Here is a 21315-nt window from a genome sequence, read left to right on the forward strand (position 1 = left end):
TTTAACCAGTAATGACTTCATGACTTTCTTTGCTAATAAAATTTTAACTATTAGAGAAAATTACTCATAACCATCCCAAAGACACATCGTTATCTTTGGCTGCTTTCAGTGATGCCGGTATTTGGTTAGACTCTTTCTCTCAGATTGTTCTGTCTGAGGTATTTTCATTAGTTACTTCATCCAAACCATCAACATGTCTATTAGACCCCATTCCTACCAGGCTGCTCAAGGAAGCCCTACCATTATTTAATGCTTCGATCTTAAATATGATCAATCTATCTTTATTAGTTGGCTATGTACCACAGGCTTTTAAGGTGGCAGTAATTAAACCATTACTTAAAAAGTCATCACTTGACCCAGCTATCTTAGCTAATTATAGGCCAATCTCCAACCTTCCTTTTCTCTCAAAAATTCTTGAAAGGGTAGTTGTAAAACAGCTAACTGATCATCTGCAGAGGAATGGTCTATTTGAAGAGTTTCAGTCAGGTTTTAGAATTCATCATAGTACAGAAACAGTATTAGTGAAGGTTACAAATGATCTTCTTATGGCCTCAGACAGTGGACTCATCTCTGTGCTTGTTCTGTTAGACCTCAGTGCTGCTTTTGATACTGTTGACCATAAAATTGTATTACAGAGATTAGAGCATGTCATAGGTATTAAAGGCACTGCGCTGCGGTGGTTTGAATCATATTTATCTAATAGATTACAATTTGTTCATGTAAATGGGGAATCTTCTTCACAGACTAAGGTTAATTATGGAGTTCCACAAGGTTCTGTGCTAGGACCAATTTTATTCACTTTATACATGCTTCCCTTAGGCAGTATTATTAGACGGCATTGGTTAAATTTTCATTGTTACGCAGATGATACCCAGCTTTATCTATCCATGAAGCCAGAGGACACACACCAAATAGCTAAACTGCAGGATTTTCTTACAGACATAAAGACATGGATGACCCCCTATTTCCTGCTTTTAAACTCAGATAAAACTGAAGTTATTGTACTTGGCCCCACAAATCTTAGAAACATGGTGTCTAACCAGATCCTTACTCTGGATGGCATTACCCTGACCTCTAGTAATACTGTGAGAAATCTTGGAGTCATTTTTGATCAGGCTATGTCATTCAAAGCGCATATTAAACAAATATGTAGGACTGCTTTTTTGCATTTATGCAATATCTCTAAAATTAGAAAGGTCTTGTCTCAGAGTGATGCTGAAAAACTAATTCATGCATTTATTTCCTCTAGGCTGGACTATTGTAATTCATTATTATCAGGTTGTCCTAAAAGTTCCCTGAAAAGCCTTCAGTTAATTCAAAATGCTGCAGCTAGAGTACTGACAGGGACTAGAAGGAGAGAGCATATCTCACTCATATTGGCCTCTCTTCATTGGCTTCCTCTTAATTCTAGAATAGAATTTAAAATTCTTCTTCTTACTTATAAGGTTTTGAATAATCAGGTCCCATCTTATCTTAGGGACCTCATAGTACCATATCACCCCAATAGAGCGCTTCGCTCTCAGACTGCAGGCTTACTTGTAGTTCCTAGGGTTTGTAAGAGTAGAATGGGAGGCAGAGCCTTCAGCTTTCAGGCTCCTCTCCTGTGGAACCAGCTCCCAATTCGGATCAGGGAGACAGACACCCTCTCTACTTTTAAGATTAGGCTTAAAACTTTCATTTTTGCTAAAGCTTATAGTTAGGGCTGGATCAGGTGACCCTGAACCATCCCTTAGTTATGCTGCTATAGACTTAGACTGCTGAGGGGTTCCCATGATGCACTGAGTGTTTCTTTCTCTTTTTGCTCTGTATGCACCACTCTGCATTTAATCATTAGTGATTGATCTCTGCTCCCCTCCACAGCATGTCTTTTTCCTGGTTCTCTCCCTCAGCCCCAACCAGTCCCAGCAGAAGACTGCCCCTCCCTGAGCCTGGTTCTGCTGGAGGTTTCTTCCTGTTAAAAGGGAGTTTTTCCTTCCCACTGTCGCCAAGTGCTTGCTCACAGGGGGTTGTTTTGACCGTTGGGGTTTTTACGTAATTATTGTATGGCCTTGCCTTACAATATAAAGCGCCTTGGGGCAACTGTTTGTTGTGATTTGGCGCTATATAAATAAAATTGATTGACTGATTGATTGATTGATATTGCGGTGTTTTAGGATTACATTTCATTAATATGCTGATAACTGCTGGTAATCTCATCAATTTAAAATCCTTAGAAGATTGCCTTGCATCAGTGAAAAGATGGATGTCTAGCAATTTCCTACTTTTAAACTCTGACAAGACTGAAACAATGGAATAGTTTTGACTGTGTTGAATGCTTGGTGTCCAAAGTAAAGGTCAAACAAGGACAATGTCCATTGGATTCTATGACATATGTTACCCCATAACATGATAAGTAAGTATGACAGATGGTGCAAACTATTCTATTTATTAATCCTATTAGCTCAACCAATAATTTAATATAATCACTTTTTACCAAAATTGAAGGAACTTTAACTTTTGACCCCTGTACAAACTGAAACTGATCTTTGTCACCATTTTTGCTCTTTTTACCCCATAACTCCAGAACATTCAGTCATAGATAGTCCAAACTATGGAATCGTTACGATCAGACGGCCGTCATGACACTTGAGCCCATAACACCCTCATAAAAATGCCAAGCTCCCCCATAGTACCTGTAGAAAAATATGCACTTACAGTAGTGTTCAGAATAATAGTAGTGCTATGTGACTAAAAAGATTAATCCAGGTTTTGAGTATATTTCTTATTGTTACATGGGGAACAAGGTACCAGTAGATTCAGTAGATCCTCACAAATCCAAACAAGACCAAGCATTCATGATATGCACACTCTTAAGGCTATGAAATTGGGCTATTAGTAAAAAAAAGTAGAAAAGGGGATGTTCACAATAATAGTAGTGTGGCATTCACGCATGCGCACGAAGGTTCAAGCTTGTCTGATGCAAGCACACGATTCAAATCCATATAGTTTTTGAAAAAAATAAAAAGGTTGGATACTTTTCTAACAGACCTCGTGTATATATATATATATATATATATATATATATATATATATATATATATATATATAAATGTTTTATGGAAATTATATGTCTGCATACTGTAGTCACGTGAAATTAGTCGCTCATAGTGTCAGTTATGTGACAGAACAAACCTGTCATTATTACATAAACTAACCTTTATCGTCTTGGCCCCCTCCACCAGATTCCCTCCCATAAATGTGCTGGAGAAGATCCGACAAAACCCCCGGGCCACGCTGAAGATCACATGGAGGAGCCCGAGTAAGAGTGACCAGTAACAGGACAACAGGGTGGTCACGATGTCCTTTACTGTCATGTTCTTCACCTTCTTCATCTGCTTCTTCAGGCTCTTCAAGGACAGCACCTGAAATTACCAAAACTGTTGTGAATCTATATTGCAGCAGCAGACGTTATGATGCCATCACAGCGCTGCAGAAGGGCCGGCATCAATGTGCTGTTGTTTATTCTAAAGGTCAAGTTGATTTGTCACATAAACAAGTGTACGGCTGCTTTGTTATCATCACATGATGATTTGAAGGTTAATTCATGTCTTTATGATGTCAGCGGATGTGTTTGAGTCATCTGGTGAGCTTACAATGTGAGCTGGTGTGTTTATGTCAGCTGATGCATTTATGAGGTCATCTGATGTGTTTACAATGTCAGATGTGATTATGATTTTAGCTGACATATTTATGATGTCAGCTGATGTGTTTATGATTTTAACTGATATATTTATGTCATCAGATGCGATTATGATGTCATCTGATGTGATTATGATTTTAGCTGATGTGTTTATGATGTGAGCTGATGTGTTTATGATTTTAGCGGATGTATTTGTCATCTGATGTGTTTATGATTTTAGCTGATGTATTTATGTCATCTGATATGATTATGATGTCAGCTGATGTGTTTATGATTTTAGCTGATGTATTTATGTCATCTGATGTGTTTATGATTTTAGCTGATGTATTTATGTCATCTATGATTATGATGTCAGCTGATGTGTTTATGATTTTAGCTGATGTATTTATGTCATCTGATGTGTTTATGATTTTAGCTGATGTATTTATGTCATCTGATGTGTTTATGATTTTAGCTGATATATTTGTCATCTGATATGATGATGCCAGCTGATGTGTTTATGATTTTAACTGATATATTTATGTCATCTGATTTGATTATGATGTCATCTGATGTGATTATGATTTTAGCTGATGTGTTTATGATGTGAGCTGATGTGTTTATGATTTTAGCTGATATATTTATGACATCTGATATGATTATGATGCCAGCTGATGTGTTTGATTTTAGCTGATGTATTTATGTCATCTGATGTGTTTATGATTTTAGCTGATATATTTATGTCATCTGATATGATTATGATGTCAGCTGATGTGATTATGATTTTAGCTGATGTCTTTATGATGTGAGCTGATGTGTTTATAATTTTAGCTGATATATTTATGTCATCTGATGTGATTATGATTTTAGCTGATGTGTTTATGATTTTAGCTGATGTGTTTATGATTTTAGCTGATGTGATTATGATGTCAGCTGATGTGATTATGATGTGCGCTGTGTTTATGATTTTAGCTGACGTGTTTATGATGTGAGCTGATGTGTTTATGATTTTAGCTGATATTTGTCATCTGATATGATTATGATGCCAGCTGATGTGTTCATGATTTTAGCTGATGTGTTTATGTCATCTGATATGATTATGATGCCAGCTGATGTGTTCATGATTTTAGCTGATGTATTTATGTCATCTGATGTGTTTATGATTTTAGCTGATATATTTGTCATCTGATATCATTATGATGCCAGCTGATGTGTTTATGATTTTAGCTGACGTATTTATGTCATCTGATGTGTTTATGATTTTAGCTGATATATTTGTCATCTGATATGATTATGATGTCAGCTGATTGATTATGATTTTAGCTGATGTGCTTATGATGTGAGCTGATGTGTTTATGATGTGAGCTGATGTGTTTATGATTTTAGCTGATGTATTTATGTCATCTGATGTGTTTGTGATGTCAGCTGATGTGTGTATGATTTTAGCTGATGTATTTATGTCATCTGATGTGTTTATGATGTGAGCTGATGTGTTTATGATTTTAGCTGATGTATTTATGTCATCTGATGTATTTATGATGTCATTTGTGCTTATGATTTTAGCTGATGTGTTTATGATGTCATCTGATGTGTTTATGATTTTAGCTGATATATTTATGTCATGTGATGTGATTATGATGCCAGCTGATGTGTTTATGATTTTAGCTGATGTATTTATGATGTCATCTGATGTTTATGATGTGAGCTGATGTGTTTATGATTTTAGCTGATGTGTTTATGTAATCTGATGTGTGTATGATTTTAGCTGATATATTTATGTCATCTGATGTATTTATGTCATCTGATGGATTTATGATGTCATCTGATGTGTTTATGATTTTAACTGATATATTTATGTCATCTGATGTGATTATGATGTCACCTGATATGTTGATGTCAGCTGATGTGTTTATGATTTTAGCTGATGTGTTTATGATGTGAGCTCATGTGTTTATGATTTTAGCTGATATATTTCTGTCATCTGATGTGATTATGATGTCAACTGATGTGTTTATGATTTTAGCTGATGTATTTATATCATCTGGTGTGTTTATGATGTGAGCTGATGTGCTTATGATTTTAGCTGATGTGTTTATGATACAAGCTGATGTGTTTATGATTTTAGCTGATGTATTTGTCATCTGATGTATTTATGATGTCATCTGATGTGTTTATGATTTTAGCTGATGTGTTTATGATATGAGCTGATGTGTTTATGATTTTAGCTGATGTGCTTATGATTTTAGTTGATGTGTTTATGATTTTAGCTGATTATTTATGTCATCTGATGTATTTATGATGTCATCTGATGTGTTTATGATTTTTGCTGATATATTTGTCATGTGATGTGATTATGATGCCAGCTGATGTGTTTATGATTTTAGCTGATGTATTTATGATTTTAGCTGATATATGTATGTCATCTGATATGATTATGATGCCAGCTGATGTGTTTATGATTTTAGCTGATGTGTTTATGTCATCTGATATGATTATGATGCCAGCTGATGTGTTTATGATTTTAGCTGATATATTTGTCATCTGATATGATTATGATGCCAGCTGATGTGTTTATGATTTTAGCTGATGTGTTTATGATGTGAGCTCATGTGTTTATGATTTTAGCTGATGTATTTATGTCATCTGATGTGTTTATGATTTTAGCTGATATATTTGTCATCTGATATGATTATGATGTCAGCTGATTATGATTTTAGCTGATGTGCTTATGATGTGAGCTGATGTGTTTATGATTTTAGCTGATGTATTTATGTCATCTGATGTGTTTGTGATGTCAGCTGATGTGTGTATGATTTTAGCTGATGTATTTGTCATCTGATGTGTTTATGATGTGAGCTGATGTGTTTATGATTTTAGCTGATGTATTTATGTCATCTGATGTATTCATGATGTCATCTGATGTGTTTATGATTTTAGCTGATGTATTTATGTCATCCGATGTGTTTATGTGAGCTGATGTGTTTATGATTTTAGCTGATGTGCTTATGATTTTAGCTGATGTGTTTATGATTTTAGTTGATGTATTTGTCATATGATGTATTTATGATGTCATCTGATGTGTTTATGATTTTAGCTGATATATGTATGTCATGTGATGTGATTATGATGCCAGCTGATGTGTTTATGATTTTAGCTGATGTATTTATGATGTCATCTGATGTGTTTATGATGTGAGCTGATGTGTTTATGATTTTAGCTGATGTGTTTATGTCATCTGATGTATTTATGTCATCTGATGTGTGTATGATTTTAGCTGATATATTTGTCATCTGATGTATTTATGTCATCTGATGGATTTATGATTTTAACTGATATATTTATGTCATCTGATGTGATTATGATGTCACCTGATATGTTGATGATGTCAGCTGATGTGTTTATGATTTTAGCTGATGTGTTTATGATCTGAGCTCATGTGTTTATGATTTTAGCTGATGTATTAATGTCATCTGATGTGTTTATGATGTGAGCTGATGTGTTTATGATTTTAGCTGATGTATTTGTCATCTGATGTGTTTATGATGTGATCTGATGTGTTTATGATTTTAGCTGATATATTTGTCATCTGATATGATGATGCCAGCTGATGTGTTTACGATTTTAACTGATATATTTATGTCATCTGATGTGATTATGATGTGAGCTGATGTGTTTATGATTTTAGTTGATGTATTTATGTCATCTGATGTATTTATGATGTCATCTGATGTGTTTATGATTTTAGCTGATATATTTGTCATGTGATGTGATTATGGTGCCAGCTGATGTGTTTATGATTTTAGCTGATGTATTTATGATGTCATCTGATGTGTTTATGATGTGAGCTGATGTGTTTATGATTTTAGCTGATGTGTTTATGTCATCTGATGTATTTATGTCATCTGATGTGTGTATGATTTTAGCTGATATATTTATGTCATCTGATGGATTTATGTCATCTGATGGATTTATGATGTCATCTGATGTGTTTATGATTTTAACTGATATATTTATGTCATCTGATGTGATTATGATGTCACCTGATATGTTGATGATGTCAGCTGATGTGTTTATGATTTTAGCTGATGTGTTTATGATGTGAGCTCATGTGTTTATGATTTTAGCTGATATATTTCTGTCATCTGATGTGATTATGATGTCAACTGATGTGTTTCTGATTTTAGCTGATGTGTTTATGATGTGAGCTGATGTGTTTATGATTTTAGCTGATGTATTTATATCATCTGATGTATTTATGTCATCTGATGTGTTTATGATTTTAGCTGATTTGTTTATGATGTGAGCTGATGTGTTTATGATTTTAGCTGATGTGCTTATGATTTTAGCTGATGTGTTTATGATTTTAGCTGATTATTTATGTCATCTGATGTGATTATGATGTCAGCTGATGTGTTTATGATTTTAGCTGATGTGTTTATGATGTCATCTGATGTGTTTATGATTTTAGCTGATGTGTTTATGATTTTAGCTGATATATTTATGTCATCTAATGTATTTATGTCATCTGATGTGTGTATGATTTTAGCTGATGTATTTATGTCATCTGATGTATTTATGATGTCATCTGATGTGTTTATGATTTTAACTGATATATTTATGTCATCTGATGTGATTATGATGTCACCTGATATGTTTATGATGTCAGCTGATGTGTTTATGATTTTAGCTGATATATTTATGATGTCGTCTAATGTGTTTATGATGTCAGCTGATGTCATCTGATGTTTTGCTTAGTTTTGTTTGCATTAACCTTCACCAGCAGCATGACATTATATCTGAGAGCCAGCATGGCCATCCAGACAGTCGTGATGGAGAAGAAGCCCATCTCAGGGTTGTCGTCCGGTTTGTCCCGCTCACTTTCTTCTTTCATCACCGAGCGTTCGCCAGCGTCTGACATCTGAGCTGCCAGCTGCATTTCAAAGATGGTGTCCTCACAGAAATTCACAAACAGCTCCATCTTCTCCTTCTCTCCTCCCTCATTCACAACATCAAAGATGAACTGACGCTTGGATTCTTTGACCTGGATAAAGACACAGGTTTGAGATTTTGAAAGGACAGTGAAACAGGAGCTGTGTGGAGTCACACCTCGTTCTTTACCTGAGGTTTCTCCCACTGCGTTCGACTGGACTCACTGATCTCAAAGTACACCCTCTCGATGCGTTTGGCACTGCCCATGATCTCGATCCTACCAAGGTAGGGTTGGAAATAGTTGAGAACGCTGTCCGCCAGCTCCAAGAAGGTCTGCAGGCGGGTGTCATGAGGCATGTGCTCTGACAGGTTGGTCAGGAGAACCGCTACGTTAAAACCAATATCCTGTTCAATCACAAATACTTTCTTCAGTATGAAGCCACACAAACCATTTTCTCAGCAAAGTTCCAGAAAAAAGTCTCACAAACTGAACCATGAAATAATATTCTATGGAACTAATTGTTTCTCCATTTGCTCAAAATGGTCAAAAATCTTGTGTCCAGCAGTGGATATCTACAGAGGAGCAACAGTCACAGACAAAAAGCTTGTATGGCTTTTAAAAACAGGTCATTTCATGTCAAATCAAAGAAGAATATGCCGACATCGCTTAGAATTTTGTTAATCTTTGTGGATAACTGGGATTCATGAGTAACATCTCATGTTTCTGCACGTCCTCCTAATTAGTGAGAAACATGCAAAAACATTTTGGCTAATTAGTGCACTCTTGCAAAGGGAAAGTGAAACACATTATAACATCAAGATATCAGTTCCTTTTGACACCATGTTGAAAATTAAAGTAGCCAATGAGTAAATCCTCGCAAAAACCTAAGATATGTTGCTAGTGGTGATTTTTGAGAGAACATGATACATAAATTTTGCCATAGCTCAGACGCTGTCAGAGTGCTCATCGTAGAAATTTCATGGAATCTTGTTGAGGCCATATGCTAACTTTGACAGGAATATGAAGCAGTGGTGGACACCTTACTTTAAAAAAGTAATTAGTTATAGTTACTAGTTACAAAGTCATTAGTTAAAACGGAAAGTAACTATTGCGTTACTTTTTAAAACATTTTTTTAAATATGTCATTGAATTTGGACCCCCCCGTGAAGTTTAAAATCAACTGTGTGTTAGATTATTTATAATACAACTGAATACTAAATATGTTTATAGGACATGTTGCACCAAAATCATTACAAATTTAGATGTAGGCTGTTAGTGATGCTCCGATGATACACCGATTACTTTGTGCACTTCCATGACTGGACTCAAAGTATATGCCTTTCACAGCAAACAGCTATGGAGGCTGCTGAAAACAAAGTACTCATGAGCACTTGTTTCCAACAGCATTTACGTAGCTTTGAGGAACACATCCCAGCACATACTTGAATGGAATGTAGCTGCTAACACTAAAAATGGAGCTGCAGATTAATTGCAAAGTTTACATAAGTGTGATGTCGTGTTGTTATGACTCATTTTTAAGTGATTACTGTTCATTTTGATGCAGTCACTGTAAAAGCAGCCACTCTCCACGGAAGACAGTGTGTGTGTGCATGTTCATCATGAATGCAGCCTGTTAAAAACAGTCTCCACTAGAGGCTTAGCTTTGGGCATGCTTATGTGTTGTCATCGATATAACTGTGAAAAATATAAGAAATACATCTGTGTGAGCAGACAGTCGAGAGGTCCACTTGCATGTGTACATTCACGGTGGGAGCTATAATGGGTTAAAACAGAGTGCTGCTCTATTACAGAGAACAGACTGCAGACAGATTGAAATCCAAAATCCAACAGACTCTCTCAAAGTAAAATAAAAATAAAGCCTACCAGCTCCACTCAGGAGCACAAAATTTAAAAGGGGAACAAATGGAAAGGGCACTCACCCACTTGTACACTGATTTCCACTCAACCAAAGAAGTCCTCATGCACAGCTCGCGTGTGATCACCAGCCAGAGAACAATGACCAGATCCACTAAAAGTCCTCATGCGCGGATCACGCGCGATTGTCCGCTGGAGAATAATGTCCCATGGAAGTTCTGCCATCAGCTCCTCACAAAGTTCTTTCACGATTCTGGCACATTACAACCCCAATTCCAGTGAAGTTGGGACATTGTGTGAAATGTAAATAAAACAGAATACAATGATTTGCAAATCCTCTTCAATCTATATTCAATTGAATACACCACAAAGACAAGATATTTAACCCTATAAAGCCCACCCTGTGAAATAATTGTCAGAAAATTCAAATTTTTTGAAACAAGAGTCTTTATTGGACCTTTTAACAAACCCACCAAAAACAAAACAAAACAAAAACCTTTTTGCATATATGAGTTTTTATTTGTATCATATTTGCTACATTGGGCGTTCTAGCATAAAAACATCCATTTTAAATCCAGAGCAAACATAACATTTCAAACCTATAAAATGCTGCATTTTCTTAGTTTTTGTACAAATATTTGCTCATTTTGAAGTGGATGCCTGCAACCTGGGATGCCTGGGACAGGGGCAACAAAAGTCTGGGAAAGTTGATAAATGCTCAAAGAACACCTGTTTGTAACATTCCACAGGTGAACAGGTTAATTGGAAACAGGTGAGTGTCATGATTGGGTATAAAAGGAGTATCCCCAAAAGGCTCAGCCGTTCACAAGCAATGATGGGGTGAGGATCACCACTTTGTGAACAAGTGTGCGAAAAAATAGTTCAACAGTTTAAGAACAATGTTTCTCAACGTTCAATTGCAAGGAATTTAGGGATTGCATCATCTACAGTCTATAAAATAATCAGAAGATTCAGAGAATATGAAGAACTTTGTACACGTAAGCGACAAGGTCGAAAACCAACACTGAATGCCCGTGACCTTCGATTCCTCAGGTGGCACTGCATTAAAACTCAACATCATTGTGTAAAGGATCTTACCACGTGGGCTCAGGAACACTTCAGAAAACCATTGTCAGTTAACACAGTTTGTCGCTACACAAGTGCAAGTTAAAACTCTAACATGCAAAGCGACAGCCATACATCAACAACATCCAGAAACGCCGCCGCCTTCTCTGGGTCTGAGCTCATTTGAAATGAACAGTCGCAGTGGAAAAGTGTGCTGTGGTCTGTCAAATCCACATTTCAAATTGTTTTTGGAAATCATGGATGTCGTGTCCTCCAGACAAAAGAGGAAAAAGACCATCCAGATTGTTGCCACTGCAAAGTTCAAAAGCCAGCATCTGTGATGGTATGGGGGTGTGTTAGTGCCCATGACATGGGCAACTTACACATCTGTGATGGCACCATCAATGCTGATAGATACATCCAGGTTTTGAAGCAACACATGCTGCCATCCAAGCAACGACGTTTTCAGGGACATCCCTGCTTATTTCAGCAAGACAATGTCAAGACACATTCTGCACGTGTTACAACAGCGTGGCTTCATAATAAAAGAGTACGGGTACTAGACTGGCCTGCCTGCAGTCCAGACCTGTCGCCCATTGAAAATGTCTGGCGGATTATGAAGCGCAAAATACGACAACAGAGACCCCGGACTGTTGAACAACTGAAGTCGTACATCAAGCAAGAATGGGAAAGAATTCCACCTACAAAGCTTCAACAATTAGTGTTAGTTTATCAGTTTGAACATTAAATATCTTGTCTTTGTGTGTATTCAATTGAATATAGGTTGAAGAGGATTTGCAAATCATTGTATTCTGTATTTATTTACATTTTACACAACGTCCCAACTTCTAAAATCTAAAGTCTTTGTCAAAAGCAAATGGTAAATGGACTGCATTTATATAGCCCTTTACCATGTGCATCAGACGCTCAAAGCACTTTACAATAATGCCTCAAATTCACCCCGATGTGAGGGTGCTGCCATACAAGGAGCTCACTACACACCGGGAGCAACTAGGGGATTAAGGACCTTGCCCAAGGGCCCTTAGTGATTTTCCGGTCATGTTGGGATTTGAACTGAGGATCCTCTGGTCTCAAGCCCAACGCTTTAATCATGAGATCATCACCTCCCCTAAGGATTCGTGGTCACTGAATCCTTGATCTCTGGACATAAATAGAAATAAACAAAATCTGTAGTTTTTGTCAAAAGCATTTCCTTTCAGATATTAATGAGACAAATTTAACGCCACAGCCCTGAGCTGAGCTCTTACACTGCAAATCAAGATCAATGTAATTCATAAAGAACGGAGGACGTCTCATTTTGGCTGTTGTAGTTTGTTGTCTGTATTACAAGGTTTGGAAAGAGGTGTCATTTGATTTAAAATGGTAATTCACCTTGACGTTATTAATTCTGACCAAAATCTGTACACCAGAGAGCCACGCAGCATTTGGAACTGTGCACTTAGTCCCACAAAACAGGAACAGAACAGAGGACAGTTCTTGTTTCTTGCACAGACAAGAGTCCCAGTGAGTGACTTTAATCTGCACAAAGGTGACTCATGAATGACATCTTTAAATGGGTGTTGGGGGGGCTTAATGAAGAAATTGTGGATGTGTCACTTCTGAAAAGCAGCGACACAGAGAACCAGTGAAGCAGCAGGTCGCAGAATCAACGTTGAGAAATGATCATTTTCCAGATCATCTCCCTCAAAATCAATGGCTGCTCCGGCATAATGTGAACTGAAGCACCAATAAGGCAATTATTAATCAAAAAGGTTATTGATGCCGGTGGATCAAATAATTTCTTAACGATTCGTAAAAGGAACCACTTTTTGATACCCATCCCTAGTTTTTACAGAATATTTTGGACAATCACAGCGGCCAATTTTTAACCTTAGAAACAACAGATGTATTATTATTATTATTATTGCTTTTTTTTTTTTTACAATACTTTCATCACATCAAGTTTTTCAAAACCCTAAGAGATTTGACACAGAATGAACCAAATGTAAGGGTCCTGTCCCACTGGTGTTTAGGAGGATTTGCGTATGGATTGCGCACAAAATTGGCTCATATTCGCTTAACATCCGCAGTATCCGTGAAACATGCTTGTATGAGTCGGCTGACACCCGCACGCGTCCGCAATTATCCACAGAGGCACGTTTTTCTGTTTCCAGGATTTTTGAGCTGCACAAAATTTTGGCTGCAGATGACATCCACCTTACATACTTCATACATACTCCATACATACTCAGTACATACTCAATCTATGTGCTGTATATCTGCCGTTAACCGCTGATATCCGCAACTGACAGGGATTTGCGGCTTGGCAGCGGACTGGGACAGTGTGTAAAATGGATATTTTGCGTGCCCATCATGTCCACATCATGAACTAAAATACATTGTAGCGACTGCATACAGATTGGCCACGAATAAAACATTTTTATTATGTCTGCTTTGCATCTGATTTGCGGCGGATGCAAATCAGATGCGCTGTGTTCACAGCTGGACAACGTTCTTTGTTCTACCAGCTGCCACACACTCTGCGCTGGATGCTGCCTATATAAAATAATTATTTCGTGGTGGATTAATCATTTTATTCTGCAAATTGGCTGTTGAAAATGGCTCTAATCACCTGAATCACAGAGGAAGCTGGAGCTGTTCACGAATGGCTCCAGCTGCAGAAAGCATTTTGAACTGTCTAAAAAGATAATTATTTGACTTGTTTACATTGTCATGGCTTGATAAAACAGTTGCATGCTTTTTCCTTCTTGTCTGCAGATGTTACAGTATTTATTCTTATGCTTATAACAGATTTAACTACTTGTTATAACCATTTAGACGAGCTGCGCTCTGATGCGATCCGCTGACGTCACCACTCGCCCTGTTCACTGCTTCTTTACTCCAATCAACTTGTCCAATAGGGTTATGACAAATCTCAAATTTATTAGCCTGGGATTATAAATGATGAACTTTTAACTAAAACTCACAAAAATGACTTTGGTTTTGCCAGACCTTGAAAAAAACCTCCCGCACCTAAGACAGTTTCATATTTCACATTAAAACACCTAGCGGCTCAAACACATTATAACATGTCACTTTTACATACAATACACAAGGAATACATGAAAATGAGTACATATAGCATTTGTAGTATTTTTAATAGTGTTTCAGATTTGTGTAGTAGTGTTAATAAATTTGCTGTTAAGATATTTATCTGTTTTGCAAGTAGAACAAACCTCCTCCATCAACTTTACAGCCGTCTCAGCTACTATGTTGGAGCGAGGCACATCAAGCACTGATAGTTCCTTCTTCCAGTGAGTAGAGAAGCATTTCACATCTTTGGGACACTTAAGTTTGGATATTGCTAACAGCAGGTATTCATAATCTATTTCTTAATCGTGTTGGTTAGAAAACCATGCCCGTGACCATGTAGTTGCAATGAAATCACAAGTTACCCTCAGCTGTTCTCGCCAATTTGGAAGAAGGAAACATGCAATAAGTCCAAAAATTCCTCATGAGTTCAACCTGGCACTGTGAAGTGTTGGCAGCTTGTGCCATTTGATGCGAGGCCATTTGTCCTCCATTTTGTAAAACTTGTATGCTTCACAAAGCTCAAAAGGGAATTTAAAATCATGTCTCCAGCCAAGGTTCTCATATTCTGGTATCCCTTCTGTGCCCATGTGTGCATTTTGCAAATCATCATACTGTTCCAAAATCTCATCAATAAACTCATAGTTAATGTTAGGTGACTGTGACCGTATAGGAAAAAAGAAGTCCAACACATGTCGCAGAACAAGATCAAGAATGTGGTGTTGGCAGCCGATGTATTGAGGTTCATCGAATCCCTTGTCTCGAAATGTTCTCTGAAGCCTGGCTACAACACCATGTTTGCAACCAGTATTGACTGCTGTTGTGTCAGATATGATCATCTGAATACTGTTATATTTTATTTGTTATCAATTTAATCTATTTTACCTTTATTTTTTATTTATTTTAATTATTGTTTATTCATATATTTTAGCAATATTTATTTGTATATATTTTCTTGTTATTTCTTGATACTTGCTAATTCTTTTCTTGTTATGTTATTTTTAAATAGTATTGTGTCAACTCATGTATTTTTAAAAGTGATGCGGTGCTAGGTGCGGGAGGTTTTTTTCATGATCCAATGAAATAACTTGAAAAAAGTGATCTATGGGTAAAAGTTCATCAAATGCAACATCAGGAAAATGAAAGTTTTGAAAAAGGTTTTGTAGTCATAACCCTATTGTCCAAGTCCAGCAGTTGCTCCAGAGGTTGTATTGTTGGTGTGATAGTGATACCGACGGCCCGAGTGCACTTCATTTATGACCACAATGCAGATTCCGTGCACGTGCAACACGTGCGCGATGCATCATAATACACCTGTAATACTGCCGTGATAATCGCAATGCGTCGGATCAGTTTCCTCACTACATGCGTTATACAACCGTGACTGTTCATCATATATTCGCTATACATTATTAATAAAATCCATAATTCATACTGGGACATTTGTCATTTTTGGACATTTTTGTTGCGGACGACAACGAGCGCCCGTACTTTGTATACTCAATTCATGCACAATTAATCCTCTCCTCAGTGGGACAGGGCCGTAAGGTATGAGACAAGAACACAACAAGAGCAATCACAGATTTCTGACATCCGCCAAGGGTTGACAAGAACTCAAAATAAAAGACGTGATTCATATCGTGTCCCGGACATTACCTGGATCCGGATTCCACAACACAATGCAGTAATTACATACTGATCCAGAATGGTCCGACTGATCAAGCTGTTGCAATATGATATTTAATTCACAAGCTGAAGCAAAACAGTGTCTTCCTGATCTTGGTTTTGCATCGTGATGTCGTATCTGTGAAGTCGTTTTGATGTAATACTTAAAAGTCTATAAAGTGAAATCTTGATCCAGATTACAGATCTGGATCACCTCCAGAATTTAATGATGGCCTATTATCATCTGTCTGTGGTGAAAATTGTGTCAAAATCTGTACAGTAGTTTTGACGTAATCCTGCTAACAGACAGACAGACAGACAGACAAATAACTAAATGCTGCTGATTTTATTACGTCCTTGGTGTACGTAATAAGAACATGAGATGATTTTAACCTTTTGGTAAACCTGTGAATAGATTTGACCTTAGCTGGCTCATGAAAGCGTTCCACAAACTCTTCATAGTCGAGCAGTTCGTTTTCATCGGTCTCAGCACAGGAGAGCAGGAAGTCAGTCTCAGACTGGGTGTAGTGCTTATGGCTCTCCATAGCCTTATGGAAGTCCCGCTTAGAGATGACACCTGGAGGTCCACAGATGACAGTGATCACATCAGCTCTGTCTGCACTTCTCTCCACAAGCCATTTTAACATTCTTCACACTTTCCCACAGCATATGCTCCTGATATTCCTCAACCATTCCCAATCGATTCCATAGAAACCTGAAGGATTCTTACCTTTTCCATCAGGGTCATACTCCTTGAAAGCCTCTGAAGAGGTGAGATCTTTCAGTTTGAGGAACATGTCAAAGAATTTTAAGATCATCTCTACATTGTTGGATGACTCCACCAACATGTCCACCATCTGCTTCCCAATGGTTCCGTTCACCACGTTTCCTGACAAAACACAACAACATGCCTGAAAATGACACAAAGGATCTATCCTGGTTCTGCAGCCTTCTGACTCTGAAACACCTCATTAAGGTGCAATTAAAAAAATGAATCTGTGGGCCCGATCTAAAACCTAAGTCAATTTGGGGTGTTTCCAAGTCCAACTTGTAGCTTGCATGATGTGGAATCTGAGCCCAAAGTAAACTGGACGATGGAAAGGAGTTACATTTACCGCTGTTTTTTTCCGGCGAATAAGTTGCACGTTTTTTCTATATTATCAGCTCTTTAACTTGGGATTTTTGTGTATTGTTGTAGTGTACTTTAATAATAAAAGGATAAATGTCAATGATAACAGTTTATTGTTTTTAGTGCTTTGAATCCTGGGAAATTCCAAAATAGTTTGATTTAAATCAATTAAATTCATTTATACGAGGTCTATTAGAAAAGTATCCGACCTTATTATTTTTTTCAAAAACCATATGGATTTGAATCACGTGTGATTACATCAGACATGCTTGAACCCTCGTGGGCATGCAAGAGTTTTTTCACGCCTGTCGGTTACGTCATTCGCCTGTGGGCAGTCTTTGAGTGAGGAGTCGCCCACCCTCTCGTCGATTTTTCATTGTTTAGGAATGGCTCAGAGACTGCTGCTTTGTTTGATAAAAATTTTTTCAAAACTGTAAGGCACAACTGAGTGGACACCATTTGATAAATTCAGCTGGTTTTCGGTAAAAATTTTAACGGCTGATGAGAGAGTTTGGTCTGGTAGTGTCGCCGTAAGGACGGCCCAAGGCGCCTGACGGCGATCTACGCTTTGAGGCGGCAGCGTCTCACCATTTCAAGTTGAAAACTTCCACATTTTAGGCTCTGTTGACCCAGGAAGTCGTCAGAGAACAGAGAACTTTCAGAAGAAGTCGGCATGAGGAGTTTATTCGGACATTCCATTGTTAACGGACATTTTGTAATGAAAGAACGTGCGGGCAGAGTCGCATATCGGGCTGGACCCGACTGTGGGGGGTCGCGACAGGAAAAACACCTCCGTTGGAAACCTTAACGGGCAAGTTGGAACATGCCCAAGCTGTTAAACAATTTCTCAGTTACTCACTTGTTGAAAGCCATCAAAAGCGCCTGAATTTTACACATGGTTTTCAACACGGAGGTCTTTTCCTGTCCGCGGCACACACAGATTTGCCGAGTCGTCACGGAAACAACTCGGCGAATTTGCCCGCACGTCTTTCATTACAAAATGTCCTTAAACAGTGGAATGTCCGCATAAAGTCCTCATGCCGGCCTCTTCTGAATCTTCTCTGTTCTCTCACGACGTCCTGGGTGAATTAAGCCTTAAATTAGGATGTTTTCAGGTCGAAACAGGCCGATGACGGCGCCTGGAAGTGCTGCACAACATCCCGCTGCGTGGGAAGTCCTTACAGCGACAGAAACACCCCATAATCTCTATCTGCCGTTAAACTTTTCACTGAAACCAGCTTAATTTCTTAAATAGTGTCCACTCGGATATTCCTCACAGGTCCAGAAAAAATTTTGATAAAGCAACGTGCGCCGTCTCGAGCAGCGTGTGAAACAAAGGAATTCAGCCGAGAGGGCGGGACCACATCTCACTCAAGGCCTGCCCACAGGGAAATGACGTCACCGACACGTGTGAAAAAACTCACGCATGCGCACGAGGGTTCAAGCATGATTGGTGTAATCGCACATCATTCAAATCCATATAGTTAAAAAAAAAAAAGGGTCGGTTTATTATCTAATAGACCTCGTATAGCACCAAATGACAACATAAGTCAGCTCTGGAGGGTAAGATCTAACTTTGCCAGTCCCCCTGAACAAGCAGATAGGCAACAGTGGTAAAGAAAAACTCTTGGGTGTAATTTGAAGAAGAAACCACAAGCAGACCAGACTCAGGGGGGTGACCAACGGCTTCAGCTAAACCAACGATCAAATAAAATACAACAAAGAATTTTCAAACATGCAAAACAAGAACAGAAAGGTTATGGTCCTTAGATGACAGTTATGTTATTGTCCTTCTTCCTCAGACAGGCTGCACGCTCAGACAGGGGACCACTGAGAGGGTGCTCCGATCCACCACAACCATCCACGAAAGGGTTCAATGATCGCAGGTCACTCAGAGAAAGAGAAACTAGTATCTTATTCATACCAAAGCGAGAACAGATGAGTTTTTAATCTGGAACTGAATGACTCCAGATTATCAGAATGTTTTATCTCAGCAGGCACATTGTTCCACAGAACAGGTACACGATGAGACAAAGCTCTGTGGCTGGCTGCCTTCTTTTTAACATTTGAAACAAAAGTAATCCTGCCCCTTGAGAATGGAGAGCAAAGGCTGGTATTAGTTCAGCCAGATAGGGAGGCTCTAGTCCATGGAGGATTTTGTATGTTCATGACAAAACCCTGAAACCTGGCCTGCCATGCAGAGGAAGCCAATGAAGGGAGGTCAGGTAATATTGTCAAAATTTCTTCTCCTACTTAGAACTCTTGCAGCAGCATTTTGAACCAATTGGAGATCTTTGATGCTGGACAGTGGTAAACCAGAGAACAGAACATTACAATGATCCAATCCAGAAGAGACAACGGCATGAATCAATGTCTCTGTGTTAGCCATAGATAGTCAAGTCAAGTCGTTGTAATATTACAGCGGTGATAGAAAGCAGTCTTCATGATTTTGCCAAAAGGACAGTCCAGGATGACAGATAAGCCCAATATTTGTCACTTCATCACTGTGATTAATCACACACAGGTCCAAAGTTACCATGAGCTGATTAAACTGATACCTGTGTCTCACAGGACCAATGGCCATCATCTCATTCTTATCAGAGTTTAAAAGTAAGATGTTGCTAAACATCCAGTTTTTCACTAGCGTAGATGAAATTATCTGCAATCATCTGCATGTACAACTGAGTGCCATCGACATAGCAATGAAAAGTATTTTCAAAACTTTGCAATACCTGATCAAGAGGTGCTATATAGATCGTGAATACCAGAGGGCCAAATACAGACTTCTGCAATAACCCATATTTTACTGGGACATGATAATGATATTATACAAGACACACAGAGTAACTAGATAAATAAGATGTCAACCAAGCAAGGATGCTGTCATTAATCTCAAAATAGTTCACAATCCTGTCCAATAATATTTAATGATCCATTGTGTCAAACGCAAGACTAAGATCTAACTATAGCAGCACAGTAGTGGTGTCAGTGTTGTGTGGGCCGCTGAAGAGGAAGTACTGCTGGCCCACCACCACCAGATGGCGCCCTGCTTGGAGTGCGGGCTTCAAGCACGAGAGGGCGCCGGAGCCACTGGGAGTGACAGCTGTCACTCATCCTCAGCACCAGCTGTCACTCATTCATCTCATCACCATCACCATAAAGGCCGGACTGCAACTCCACCTCCTCGCCGAGAAATCAGCTACCATTCAGGTAATTTTTCTCTGCTGAACAAAACATTGAGTAATAGTCTGAACTTCTTTTGCAGCCGTTTTCCTGTGGTGTTTGCCTTATCTGTGGGATTGGCGTTTGGTGTGATCAGCGATGGCTTCGCTTCACACCCCAACCAGATAAGTGGTTAGACAGGAGCTGCACGAGTGTGTGATTGGAGGTGGAGGTTCTCCCTCCTTTACTGAACACTGACTGTGGGATTACTGAGTGTGCGAACTCACACTCATCAGGACTGTCTCTGTTTTCTGCCAGCAGTACTGGGTCTGACTGCTGAAGACAGCAGCCACCTGGGGCGCAGGGCTTGGCGGCTCCAGTGTTCTTCAGCTCCGTTGGCAGTGGAAGCTGTGTGGGGATCCGGCTCTTCTCTCGCCAGGCGTCTTCTATCGTCGAGCCTGCCCACACGTCACCTGGTGTATGATTGACAGTCCACCATATTGTTATTGTCTGTACGTCGTTGTGCAATTCACAACATTAAATTGTTACTTTTGGCTTATCCATTGTCCGTTCATTACCGCCCCCTGTTGTGGGTCCGTGTCACAACACTTTCACAACAGTCAGAGTCCATTGGAAGCAGATCATTCACCACTCTGTGGGGTGGTGAGTTTCTAAATGTAGACCTGAGCAGCTCAAAGAAGCTATTTTCAACAAGGTAAACCACAAGGTGCTGAGAAACCA

General features: G+C 38.6%; 1 protein-coding gene across 3 annotated transcripts in view; it reads right to left on the reverse strand.

Annotated features, from left to right (window-relative positions):
• The window catches only part of ryr2a (ryanodine receptor 2a (cardiac)), a 723597-nt gene that overhangs the window by 82950 nt on the left and 619332 nt on the right, over positions 1 to 21315 (reverse strand). For all 3 annotated transcript variants that reach the window (XM_034193918.1, XM_034193917.1, XM_034193919.1), the window contains 5 exons: positions 17014 to 17172; positions 16706 to 16860; positions 8777 to 8992; positions 8430 to 8699; positions 3195 to 3401 (listed from right to left, as the gene is read on the reverse strand). In XM_034193918.1, coding sequence (XP_034049809.1) covers positions 3195 to 3401; positions 8430 to 8699; positions 8777 to 8992; positions 16706 to 16860; positions 17014 to 17172 — 1007 coding nt within the window. The remainder of the gene's footprint in view (positions 1 to 3194; positions 3402 to 8429; positions 8700 to 8776; positions 8993 to 16705; positions 16861 to 17013; positions 17173 to 21315) is intronic.

The sequence above is a fragment of the Thalassophryne amazonica genome, chromosome 18 (genome assembly GCF_902500255.1).
Source record: "Thalassophryne amazonica chromosome 18, fThaAma1.1, whole genome shotgun sequence".
Lineage (NCBI taxonomy): Eukaryota > Metazoa > Chordata > Actinopteri > Batrachoidiformes > Batrachoididae > Thalassophryne > Thalassophryne amazonica.